Source organism: Vulpes lagopus, chromosome 4 (genome assembly GCF_018345385.1).
Source record: "Vulpes lagopus strain Blue_001 chromosome 4, ASM1834538v1, whole genome shotgun sequence".
In the NCBI taxonomy this organism is placed as follows: Eukaryota; Metazoa; Chordata; class Mammalia; order Carnivora; family Canidae; genus Vulpes; species Vulpes lagopus.
In genome coordinates, this window is record NC_054827.1 from 49,669,456 (window position 1) to 49,682,611 (window position 13,156).

General features: G+C 49.8%; 1 protein-coding gene across 2 annotated transcripts in view; it reads right to left on the minus strand.

Annotated features, from left to right (window-relative positions):
* Positions 1–5,338: 5,338 nt before the first annotated feature.
* The window catches only part of LOC121489929 (ral guanine nucleotide dissociation stimulator-like), a 42,649-nt gene continuing 34,831 nt past the window's right edge, over positions 5,339–13,156 (minus strand). The window contains exons 2-6 of one of the 2 annotated variants that reach the window (XM_041753382.1): positions 9,407–9,586; positions 7,646–7,839; positions 7,005–7,061; positions 6,102–6,295; positions 5,339–5,861 (exon numbers count right to left, since the gene is read on the minus strand). In XM_041753382.1, the coding sequence (XP_041609316.1) occupies positions 5,815–5,861; positions 6,102–6,295; positions 7,005–7,061; positions 7,646–7,839; positions 9,407–9,586 (672 nt within the window). In that variant the 3' untranslated portion in view covers positions 5,339–5,814. The remainder of the gene's footprint in view (positions 5,862–6,101; positions 6,296–7,004; positions 7,062–7,645; positions 7,840–9,406; positions 9,587–13,156) is intronic. The other variant, XR_005987458.1, reaches the window with a different exon arrangement.

Here is a 13,156-nt window from a genome sequence, read left to right on the forward strand (position 1 = left end):
AGCTAATGACTCCAGCCCCCTCCAGAGCAGTGGCCAATCGGATGCTCACGGCGGCCGCCCGACCCAATCAGAAGTCAGGATTCCCGCCCCGTCCCGCCCCGAAAGGCTGGGCAGCGGGAAGGCTCAGCCCAGGCTTTGGAATGTGGGCGGGGAGCGCCTCTGACGTCACCGGGGAACTCCCTCTGCCCCGGCGCGACCAGCCACCGCTCTCTGAGGCAGCGGACCAATGGAGTGCCCGGTCCGGGCGTGATGGACGAGGGGTATGGCCAATGAGAAAGGGGCGCCTTCAGGGGCCAGCCAATCAAGTAGCGACAAGAATACATTTTATAAAAGAGGGAGGGTTGGGGATCCCTGGGTGGCTTAGCGGTTTGGAGCCTGCCTTGGCCCAGGGCGGGATCCTGTACACCCCTGATTGAGTCCCGCATGGGGCTCCCTGCGTGGAGCCTGCTTCTCCCTCTCTCAATGTGTCTCTCATGAATAAATAAAATTTAAAAAAATAAAAATAAAAAGAGGGAGGGGTGAACTCAGCACCTTCGCTGGGAATCCACAAAGTTAGCACGCCCTTCGAGGAAAGAGAGTCCCTGTGTGGGCAGGTTTATATCAGGTCTTTAATATTATATATTTATATACGGTCTTAAATATTTTGTTAATATAGATTCGTTCATTTGAGTTTCGAGAGTTTGAAAAAAAATGAATTACATATACACAAACATAAATATTTCCCCTCCTGCGTGAATTAGTTATTAGCACAGTCATAAAACAAATGGTCACTGCTTGCTCCTCAAAATTTTCGCCCTTGTTCTGCTATGCTCTTCTCCTGACATGGTTTTGGGTTGTTTTTTGGTTTTGGTTTTGTTTTTTAAATGAGCTTCACTTATTTTTCCCTTTCAATTCACTCCACAGACTCTATTGAGAAGAACCAATGGCTTGCTGAAGAGCTCTGAGTTGAGACCTTGAATTCATAGAACTTTCATATCCGTGGAGGAGCAGGGCAATAAACAAAGAAAATAAAGGCATAATGTAAACCTAAAAAAAAAAAGAAAAAGAGAAAGAAAAAAAAGATTTTATTTATTTATTTGAGACGGAGAGAGAGCACTCCCGGCAGGGGTGGGGCAGGAGGCTGGGGAGCAGAGGGAGGACAAACAGGGTGCACAGCTGGCTCAGAGCAACCAGAGGTGACCTGAGCTGAAATCAAGAGTCCCATGAATCAAGGCGTGATGTAACTTCAGGGACTGGTAACTGGTATGAAGTGTCGTTGGAGCAGGGACCTGAATGAAATGAGGTTTGTGGAGGAGCTGGTGTTTTGCTGACTGACCAGCCGACCAATAGGGCAGCCGCAGGACTTGCCAACACAAGTGGCAGAGGAGGCCTGAGAGGTGGGCAGGGACCTGATCACCAGCCTGCCTACACCAGGCAAAAGAGAGCATATCCTAAAGTATTTGTCCTCAGCACGTTTTTCTTCCTTTTTTAGACTCTTCCTTGTAGGGATGCAAAGTCATTGAAAATATAATTTGGTCATTTTGTCTTTGATATTTTTAATTAGTTTGCTCATTTTAAATATAAAGGAGTCTGCCTTGTCTCTAGAAGTTTCTTACAATAGCACATTCAGATATTGGGTATTGCTTCCTCTCCTTTGCAAGTATTTCTTGGTGAGTGGGGTCAGTCAAAGGTCTTGGAACTCTGCATTGCCTTTAGGCAGTAGATTATCATGTGAACTCTTCTGTTTGTCTGGTCCTGTCTCCTGGGGCTTTTGAGAATGTTTTAATACTTGAGTAGAAATTCCAACTTATGGGCATGTAGCTTCTTCGTGGAATAGGTTTTCTCATTTTCTCCTGGTCCTCGATTTTCATTTTTCAATCTGCTACCTCCTTCACCATATCCTTTTAGCATAACATTCAACATGAGTAAGTTAGAAACATGTATATCCTCCTTAATGTTGGAATACAAACATTTATCTGTCAAACATTTCTTCTTGGGGATCCCTGGGTGGCTCAGCGGTTTAGCGCCCGCCTTTGGCCTAGGATGTGATCCTGGAGTCCCGGGATCAAGTCCCACATCAGGCTCCCTGCATGGAGCCTGCTTCTCCCTCTGCCTGTGTCTCTGCCTCTCTCTCTCTTTCTCTCTCTCATGAATAAATAAAACCTTTAAAAACATTAAAAAATAATTCTTTAAAAAAAAATTTCTTCTTTTGACAAAGTCAGTCCCTGGTTATGCCCCATGTGGTAGGCAGCTTATAAGATGGCTCCAATTATTCTGCTTCCTGGTGTTTACACCCTGTGGGACTCCCTATCCTTGACTCTGGACTGGACTTCCTTCAATCACATAAAATATAGCAAAAGTAATGGCCTTTCAAGGAAGTTTCTGGCTCCTCACTTGCTTGATCTCTCTTCCTCTCTTGCTTGCTGGCTCCAAGGAAAAATATATGCCATGTTGTAAGCTGCCCTGTTGAGAGGCCCACATAGCAAGGAACTGAGGAAGATGTCCAGCCAATAGCCAGTGAGCAACTGAGTCTGTTGATCCAACAACTCTTTAGCAACCACAGCCTGCTAATAACCGTGAGTGACTTTGGAGCAGATTCCTGCCCTCCTCCCACCAAGTTGAACCTGGAGATGACCATAACATTATGAGAGACCCTGAACCAGAGGACTCAGCTTAAGCTGCACCCAGATTCTCAACCCACAGACACTAAAGGTAAAACATGTATGTTGTTTTAAGCCACAAATTTTTTTCTTCACAAAATAATATAATAATTGGTACCCTAAATATTTGTTGAAATTTACCTGTACTCCAAAAATACTGTCACAATCCCTAATGGTGAGTCTCTTCATCCTCCTTTGTTCCATGTTTCCTTCTCCCATTCAATGTACACAAGACTTCTCACCAGCTTATTTCTTGTTCTACACTGGAGTCTAGCATCTGTCCCTTTCCCTCTCATTCTTAGGACTTAGCAAGTGAGTTGACTTTTTTTCCCAGCTTCTCTGGCATCCTTAAAAAGTAACAGCACTTGCTCCCCTGTCTTTTTTCTTTCCTTTTTTTTTTTTTTTTTTTTTGAGATATAATTGACATATTACATTCTTTTCGGGTGTACAACATATGACTCAATATTTGTATATATTGCAAAAGAGATCACCACAATGTCCAGTTATAGGCAACAAGAGGTACATTACATTCCCAGGACTCATTTATTTTAAAACTGAGAAGTTTATACCTTTTGACCGACTTCATCCTTTCTGCCTATCCACCCCTGCCTGTGGTAGCCACCAATCTGTTCTCTTTAGCTATACATTCAGGGGTTTTGTTTCTGTTTTTATATCCCACGTATAAGAGAGATCATACAGTATTTGTCTTTCTGTCTGATTTATTTCACTTAACATAATGCCCTTAAAGTCCATCCATGTTGTTGCAAATGGCAAGATTTCCTTCTTTTTTATGGATGAATAATATGCCCTGATGTATATATACCACATTTTCTTTATCCATTCATCCACTGATGGACCCTCGGGTCACTTCCATGTCTTGGCTATTGTAAATAATGCTGCAATGAACACGGGATTGCAGGTATCTTTTTTAGCTAGTGGTTTTGTTTCCTTTAGATGACTCTCTAGAAGTGGATTTGGTGGGCCGTATGCTAGTTCTATTTTTTTAATTCTTTTTTTTTAAAGATTTTATTTATTTATTCATGAGACACACACACACACAGAGAGAGAGAGAGAGAGAGAGAGAATGGCAGAGACACAGGCAGAGGGAGAAGCAGGCTCCATGCACCGGGAGCCCGACGTGGGACTCGATCCTGGGTCTCCAGGACCACGCCCTGGGCTGAAGGTGGCGCTAAACCGCTGAGCCACCCCGGGGTTGCCCTGATAGTTCTATTTTTAACTTTTTGAGGAACATCCATACTGTTTTTGATAGTAGCTGCACCAATTTACATTCCCACCAACAGTACACAAGAGTTCCCTTTTCTGCACATTCTCACCAACATTTGCAATTTTTTGTCTTTGATAATAGCCATTCTAATAGGTGCGAGGTGATATCTCATTGTGGTTTGCATTTGCCCCTCCCTGATGGTTAGTGATGTTGAGCACCTTTTTATATAGCTACTGACCATCTGTGTTGTCTGCATCTTCTTTGGAAAAATGTCTATTCAGGTCCCCTGCCCATTTTCTAATTGGATTATTTGTTTTTATGCTATTAAGTTATATGAATTCTTGAGATATATATATATATATTTAGAAAGAGAGAGCATGAGTAGGGGGGACAGAGAGAGAGGGAGACAGAGAACCTTAAGCAGGCTCCACACTCAGTGCAGAGGGCTCCATCTCATGACCCTGAGATCATGGCCTGAGCTGAAAGCAAGAGTTGGAGGCTTAACTGACCAAACCAACAAGGTGCCCCAGTTCTTGATATATTCTGGATATTAATCCCATATCAGATATGTGATTTGCAAATATTCAATGCCATTTGGTAGGTTGTCTTTTCATTTTGAGGATGATTTCCTTTGCTGCATGAAAGCTTTTTGGTTTGATGTAATCATATTTGTTTATTGTTGCTTCCATTGCCTTTGCTTTTGGTGTCAAATCCAAAAAGTCATTGCCAGTACCAATGTTGAGGAGTTTACCACCTGTGTTTTCTTCTAGCAGTTTTTTGGGTTTCAAGTGTTACATTCAACTTTTTATTCCATTTTGACTTACTTTTTGTGTATGGTTTAATATAGTACTTTTGTTTCATTCTTTTGCATGTGCCTGTCTGGTTTTCACATCAGCATTTATTAAAGAGACTGTCCTTTCCTCATTGTATATCCTTAGCTCCTTTGTTATACATTAATTGACTATTTGCATGGGTTTCATTCTGGGTTCTCTATTTTGTTCTAGTGATGTATCTGTTTTTATGCCAATATGATAGATTTGTAATATAGTGTGAAATCAGGAAGCATGATACCTCCAGCTTTGTTTTACTTAATCAAAATTGCTTTGTCAATTTGGGAATTGTTTGCTCTAGGTCTGTGAAAAATGTCATTAGAATTTTGATACGGATTACATTGAATCTGTAAAACACTTTGAGTAATGTGGACATTTTAACAATATTAATTGTTCCAATTAATGGAGGAAGAAATATATTTCCATTTATTTGTATTTTCTTTAATTTCTTTCATCAATGTCTTAGTTTTCAGTTACAGGTCTTTCACCTCCTTGGTCAAATTTATACCTAAGTATTTCATTCTATTTGATGCAATTGTGAATGGAATTATTTTCTTAATTTCTCTTTCTGATAGTTCATCATTACTGTACAAAAATGCAACAGATTTTGTATGTGGATTTTTGTATAACTGCAACTATTTTGAGTTTGTGTGTTAGTTCTTTTTATTATTATTATTAGAATTCAGTAAGTGTCCTGCTCAGTGCCCATCACCCAGTCTCAGCTCGAGCCAAGCCCTCAGCTCCAGCAGCCAGGACCGGCTCCATCACCTCAGGCCCAGGAGCTTCAGCAGGCCCCACAGTCGGCCTCGGGCAGGCTCTTGCCTCGGTGGTTCAGGGTGTTGCTCGGGGGTCCAAAGCCGGTTGCTCCTGAGTGAGGCAGCTGCTCTGGCACATCAATGACTTTGATAGCTGGTGGTGGGCCCCGTTCCGTCTCCAGGGCTCCCAAGGGTGCAGGTGGCTCTTCCAGGTCAGGACAGGGATTCAGAGGTCTGACCACCACGTGTCTTGGCTTGAACACAGCAGCTGGCATCCCGGCTCGGGCCAAGCCCTCAGCACCAGCAGCCGGGACCAGCTCCATCCCCTCAGACCCTGAAGGTGCAGCAGGCCCCACAGTCGGGGCTCAGGCGCACTCTTGGGGTGGTTCAGGGTGTTGCTCGGGGTCTGAAGCTGTAGCTCCAAGAAGAGAAAGTATCATCACCAAGAGGGACTTTCCTCGTCCCTCTCAAATCAAGGACACTCTTCCCACCACTCAACGTGTGTGAGTGCAAGAGCCCTGGGAGGTCTCCCCAGACTGCAGCCCGTGGGGATGGGGTGTGAGCCTACCCAGTGCTCCCAGCCCAGCAGCATGGAGGCTTGATCTGTGTGACCCACCCTGTCCCCAACTCGGCCACCCCCATTCCTCCTCACCCCCAGCCTCTAACTCTGTGTGATGGAGGTTTCTTAAATGATCAAGGTATCGATCAATTCGACAGTCGAGCACTGAGCCTGGCACGTACTGCCCTGTGAATTTCAGCAGCTTTGTCAGGGCAGGAAATTCTGGGGGATCGTGGAAGTCCTCCTCATAGTAGTCCAGCCAGATGCTCAGGAAGGAGGACATGGTGCTGGGGAGGGACAGGTGGGCAGAGGCGTCAGAAGACAGGGCTCCCTCACACAGAGGTGTCCCGGGGAAGCCCTGCAGGAACCGGGGCCCTCGGCCTCCAGCGTGGGGCTGTCGGAGGCAAGTGCTGCTCCTTGTCCACCTGCCACCTGGCGGTCCTACCTGCCACAGGCCTGCTCACTGAAGAGGGTTGGCACGAAGCCTCTGTGCGTGGGAGCCCATGACCAGCGGTGTGACCATCACTGTCTTTCCCGGGGAACCTTCCCTCCCGTGGGTCTGCCCTGCCTCACTCACGGGGCCCCCGGGGGGTGTCCTTCCACTGACTCTAATCTCCCACGGGCGGGGGCCGTCTGGTCCGTGAGCCCTCACTGGCTCTCCTGAGCACCTGCCCTGTACCTGGGTCTGGTGCCACCAGATTGGTGAGTGCGATGCTCCCCACACCCTCTGCTCTGGGTCCCAGGTGTGGGGCAGACAGAGGGTTGTGGGAATGGGCATGGAGAAGGTCCCTTTGGCGTCCCAGTGCTCTCCCACAAAGCCCGCACCCCACCCACGGCTCTCCTTTGCTCTTTTCCTGAAGGGGCCTCAGACCTTTACCCTGTCACAGGAATTGCAGACGTGTGGGGTGAGGGGTCCAGCAGCCCCTCCGACCCACAGCCCCCTCGCGGCCCTCCTGGAGAGGGAAGGCTCCCCTGCATGAGCCAGAGCTCACTCACATTTCCCACTGGTCCCGGATTCCTTCCTTCTTGCAAGAATTCATGATGTATCGATATCTAGAGGAGGGCGGGGGGCATCACATGAACCATTTTGGACCCAACCTCTCCTCATAGCTGCTGTCACCCTCTGAACCCCAACTAGTCCAGAAACCTGGGGGGCTGTCAGCTCTGTGCATTGGGCCACGGGCAGCTCCTGAAGAAGCACCTGCACCTGCTGGCGCTTCCTGAATGATTGAGGAATGAAAGGGCTCCAGCCAGGCCCATGGCCGATATCCAAGTGGGCCTGGGCATCCAGGTGTCCCCGGGGACCCCTACTCCAAATGCCCCAGGATGCAGACCCCAGATGGACTCCCTTTCAATGGCAAAACAGGCCAGCTCAAGACCCTGGTGATGGTGGGGAGGCGGCACAGATTTCATCATGGGGAGAGAAAGACAGCTGCTGAGCACAAGCACAGCCCCTCTAGCCGAACTGCCACAGGCCAGGCCCCGGGGACTGCCCTACAGGACCTGACTAGGCCCCGTGTGACTCTACTCCAGTCATAGGAGCAGCCCGAGGGGCCGGGAAGTTCAGCCCCGTTCCCCAAGACTCCCAACCAGTAGGTGGCCCATCCCCCTGGGCTGTGGAGGGTCAGGGAGCTCACTTTGCAAACAGCAGGTCCAGCACCTCTTCAGGGGTGCCATAGTCGTCCAAAATATTAAGAAATTCGAATAGGGACAGATTGTGCAAGCGCAGCAAGGCAGGAACCAGTTCTTCTACCTGCTGCTCCAGCAGCTCCCTCTGGCTGGGGGTGGTCGGGCAGATCCGATTCCTTCTCAGGGCTGAGGCCCTTTCAGCCTGAGGTGGGACAGAGGGGACGTGCAGCCTGCACTGTAGCCTCCAGACCACCTGGGAGTTGGAGCGCAGGCCAAAGCCCAAGCTCTCAGTGGCTGCGGGGTGCAGGGCCGGGCAGGAGTGCCCACAGTAGGAACACGGGGCTTGACGCCTGAGGCTCAGTCACTTAGCATCTGACTCTCGGTTGTGGCTCAGGTCATGGTCTCAGCATCCTGAGATCCCGCCCCTGGCAGGCTCTGCGCTTGGCGCAGAGTGTGCTTGAGGAGCCTGTGTCTCCCTCTTCCGCTCCCTGCTCTCTGCCTGTCTCTTAAACAGAAAAACTATCCAATAAAGAAATCATCTTAGAGGATAAATTAAAAAAAAAAATATGGATCAATACAAGGATCTCAAGTGAGAGGGGCCAGTATCCCAGGGCTGCTTGTCAGCTGAGTTTTGACAGCACCTCCCTGCATTAACGGCTTCACCCCTTGAATTTGACCACACGTCCCTGTCTCCAGGTGCCCACACAGAGACCTTTCCTTGGGTGGGAGGGCCCAGGGCCTGAGGGCTGCAGGATGTTTAGTGCCATCCTGTGACTTGGCAACAGAAGGGAATCTCATCGAAGTCCTGCATCAGTGAAGGGCTCAGTGGCTGTGGGAACCAACTGGCCTTCTGACATGTTGTACAACACTCGAGGCCCCTGTGCCTGACCCCGGGAGGAGGGGGCAGGGATGCGCTCCTTCAAAACCTAACTGCAGAGCGATAGACATAGTACAGTGAGCCCCGTGTCCTTTTGGGGAAAAGTCTCCCAAGTCACCAGGACCATGCTCAAGCCTTGGGGTAGGTGGGGAAGGACGTCAGGCCAATGGGGCCTCCTGGGAGCACCAGTTAGGAGAAAGCATAGCACAGTGCAAACTACTGGAGACAGCGTGCAATGACATGGTGTGTCTCTTTTTCAAAAGTTTTTATGGGCAGCCCGGGTGGCTCAGTGGTTTAGCACTGCCTTCAGCCCAGGGCGTGATCCTGGGGACCCAGGATCCAGTCCCACATTAGGCTCCCTGCATGGAGCCTGCTTCTCCCTCTGCTTCTGTCTCTGCCTCTCTCTCTTTGTCTCTCGTGAATAAATAAAATCTTTAAAAAGATTTAATTATAAAAAACAGTTTTTATTATTCATTCATGACACACACACACACAGAGAGAGAGAGAGAGAGAGAGAGAGAGAGAGAGGCAGACACACAGACAGAGGTAGAAGCAGTCCCCATGCAGAGAGCCCGAGGCGGGACTCGATCCCGGGTCTCCAGCATCAGGGCCTGGGCAGAAGGCAGGCGCTAAACCACTGGGCGACCAGGCATCCCCTGAAGGCTCTATTCTGATATTCCTACAAATCTGTGCACAGGGACTCTGCATGCATCTGGCCCAGGCAGGGGCAGGGACATGGGGGCAAGATTGGGGAGGAGGGGAATCCAGACTCATGTAGCAGCAGAAGTCTACGGGGGAGCCCAGGGGAGCAGCAGGCTGGCTCCTGGGACCCGGGGCCCTTCCTCCTGCATCGGGGCCCTGGGTGTCGGGTGGCCCCAGCCCCTGCACTCACCTTGAACCCTTGCAGGCCTCCGTTAGATGTGTTGGGCTCCTTCCTGATCACCACCGGGGTGTGGGGGATGTCTTCTTCCTCCCGCCTCCACCGCCACCCATTGTCCCATGTGGAGCTCTGTTTCTCCCGTGTGGAGCTCTGTTTGTCCCGTGTGGAGCTCTGTATGTCCCGTGTGGAGCTCTGTAAAGACAGTGCGGGGCAGCCAGGCAGGAGGCTCAGCGCCCGGTCTGGCCGCCTCGGCCGGGCCGCACACCCAGTGACTCCTTTGCAGACACACCACAGCACAGCCGGCACACACCTCCCCAAGGAGAGCAAAGGGATGCGGCTGCAGGGCCTTGGGTTAACTCCGAGTCGGGTAAGAGGGCACCTCAGGAATCCTGTTTCCACCCTGCCCACCGTGACCTCAGGGTGACCCTGAAGGGATCACCGGGGAACCTGCTGCCCTGCATCCTCCAGCCTGGATGCGACCTGCCCACACATCCCTGGTTCCCTGAAGAGGAGGGGATGGGGCTGCCCAGGATGGCTGGCACAGGTGGCCTGGCCTGGCCTGCTCTGTATTACCCTATGGCGCCTCCTGAAAAACTCCCTGAGGCGTTGGGTTTGTCGGTGGCGCCAACGTCTCCAGCATTCGAAAGAGCCGCATCCCTGGGGTTCCTGAGGGTCCTCGAAACGGGGACAGCAGGAAGAGAACATCTTTCAGTAGCAGAAGTCTCCTGAAAGTGAGCCTGAGGTGGGGCTGCACTAGAATGTGGGGGCCCGGGTGCAGGGATTCCAAGTTCTATTGGCCTCTGTTGTGAAAGAAGTGACCTCACTGCCTGGGGCCCCCTCCCTAAGTCCACTCCTGGAGGAAGCTTCAGGAGCAGCGCTCGGGGCTGCCGACGGCTTCCCCCCTCCCTGCGGAAATGGCCTGTGTGCACACAGTAACACAAGCGCACCCCTCTCCACAGGCCCCAGGGAAGGGCTGTGTGCAGCCAGGGCCCCAGCCTGGAAACGCACCTGGGTTCAGACACAACTTTCCATTCTTTCCTGGTTTCCACCCCGGAGAAGCCGTTGTGCCCATCGGGGATGGTCTGCCTCTTGCCTGTGGGATAGGGATTATCCTAGCAGGTGCTTCCTCCAGACGTCCCCAGGCCACTGTGGCATCATATCTATGACATTAGGGGCGGGTGTCCCATGCAGGAAATACCACCCACCACATGTTCTTCCTTGGTGTGTACATGCGTCCAGGCCCACGAGGTCCCTGTGTGCACACACGTGGGCACCGGTACCCTCATTCTGGAGGCCCAGAAGATGACAGTCCCACCGGGGCCAGGATGGGCAATAGCTTCCCAAGATCCTAGGCTCCTGAATCCAAGGCAAACCCTACAGTAGGTGTCGGAGTCTTGGCCTAGAAGGTGTGAGGCCGTCCTTATCCTGAAACCCTGCCTGTCGTGTGTTACGGGCCATTCCCTCGTTTCCCCTGGGTGAGCTGTGGACAGCGGTGCACCCAGTGGGTCGCCCTGACCTGGGCTCTTCCTCAGACTGGAACGTGCTGGAATGCCTCCCGTCTGGGCTGTCAATGCCCACCCCCACCCCGTCACATCTCCATGTCTGTAGCCAGTTCCATCCACACAACCTTTTCCCAGCCCCCTCAGGAAGGGGAGGGGCAGCCCTGGCCCCCAACGGAGGACAGAGCTGGCTTCATGCCCCCTTCTGCCTCCTTCCCAGGCTGTGATCCTGGCGAGGCAGTGGCCCTGCTGGGGTCTTCACCTGCTCCCCTCAGTGGCCCCCTGGAGCCCTAGCTGCTGTGTTTGTCAAAGCCCCACAGTTTGTCACAGCCTCACCTCCGGGGCTCAGGACCCAGGGAAGCACCAGGCTCTCTTTCTAGGGAACCATTGCTCTTTCCATTCCTGATGTTGTTCCGTATTTTGTCCATCTTCCCCCCTGGAGCATGAGCTCCGAGAGGGAGGATCTGGTCTGCTTATTAGCTCGGGCACCATCTGTGCTCAGGGCTCAGCGGCTGAAGGAGCAGGTAGGAGGACCCATCCCACCACGGGCCAGCTCAGTGGTGGGAGCCTTATTGATTTGGAGCATTTTTAAATACTTGTGCTTTTCTTTTTTTTCTAAGGAAACTCTGTGCCCAATGCGAGACTCAAACTCAGGACCCCGAGATCAATAACCACACGCCCTTCAGGCTGAGGCAGGCAGGCGTCCATTGGTCATTTTAAAACTAGTAGACTGATAACTATTTCAGTTAATTTGGTGATCCACATTTTGTAGGTCTATCCCATTATGCTGAATTACCAGGTGACTCCCCCAATGTCAGTACCACGTCAGCAGAGATTGCCCCACCTGACAGCACTGAGTGGCTGTTCAGATTGGAGACTGAACTCGTTCACGGGGTCTTTCAGGAGCCAGGGTGGCTCCTCCATGGGCCTCCTCCCTCCCCGGGAGGTCATGCACCTCTGCAGCCAGCAGCACAAGGGGAAGACGACAAACACAGGCACGAGGGAGGGGGTCTCCAGCCAGGTCTAGCAGGCCTGCATGTCCACCTTTATGCTCACTCTGTGTGTTATTTATTAGAAGTAGTATTAATTTTTAGGATTTTATTTATTTGTTTAAGAGAGAGAGGGAGAGAGAGAGAGGAGCGAGCATGATCAGTGGAGACAGGCAGACGGAGAGGGAGAAGCAGGTGTCCTGCAAGCAGGGAGGCACAAACCCAGGAATTCTGAATCATATCCCACAAAACAGAGAAAACATCACCAGATCTGCTCCACAAAACAAACAAGGCATCTCCTCAAGCTGAATGAAAATTTTCTACTTGAAGTACAGACCGTATGAGCGAAATGAGAGCAAGATTTGTGTGTGTGTGGGTATGGAAATAATGCTGCCTATTTGAATATGGATATAAAAATGAACATGACCATTTATGAATATACATGGACGTAAAAAAGAAGAATTAACATTGACTGTTAAAAATAAGAATTAGTGTGGTTGCAGGCATGTAGAATTGAAACATATGAGGGTGATCATAAAAAGGCAGCGTGATGAATCAATCTAGTGAGTCTTAAGACTGAGTGTTTACAAGTAGGAAACCTGCTGTCAGCCACAGAACTGTAAGTAGACAGGAGGCACTGACTCTCCAGCTTGACCACCACCTGAACTGAAATCGTGTTGTGTATCCACGCGCACTGACAGAGAAACGGATATAAGTGTAGACACATATGCAGAACTAGGAAGTTAGCAGAGGAGAAGTAACATCTTTGAAGATAATTAAATAAAACAAGAAATAAAGCTGAATCTTGAATGGAGAAAATGGAGTAATTAAAAAAGAATAATATTTTTTAAATCGTTTGTATTTCCTTGGTGTTGGTGGTGATCTCTCCTGTCTCATTCATGATTTTATTAATTTGAGTCTTTTCTCTCTTCTTTTTAATAAGGCTGGCTGATGGTTTCTCACTCTTCTTAATTCTTTCAAAGAACCACCTCCTGGTTTTGTTGATCTGTTCCACAGCTCTTCTGCTCTCTATTTCATTGAGTTCTGCTCGAATCTTTATTAACTGTCGTCTTCTGCTGGGTGAAGGTTTCATTTGCCGTTCCTTCTCCAGCTCCTTTAGGTGCAAGGTTAGCTTTTGTATTTGAGTTCTTTCCAGTGATTGGATGGATGCTTGTATTGCGATGTATTTCCCCTATCTGGGACCACTTTTGCTGTGTCCCAAAGATTTTGAACGGTTGTATCTTCATTCTCATTAGTTTCCGTGAATCTTTTTA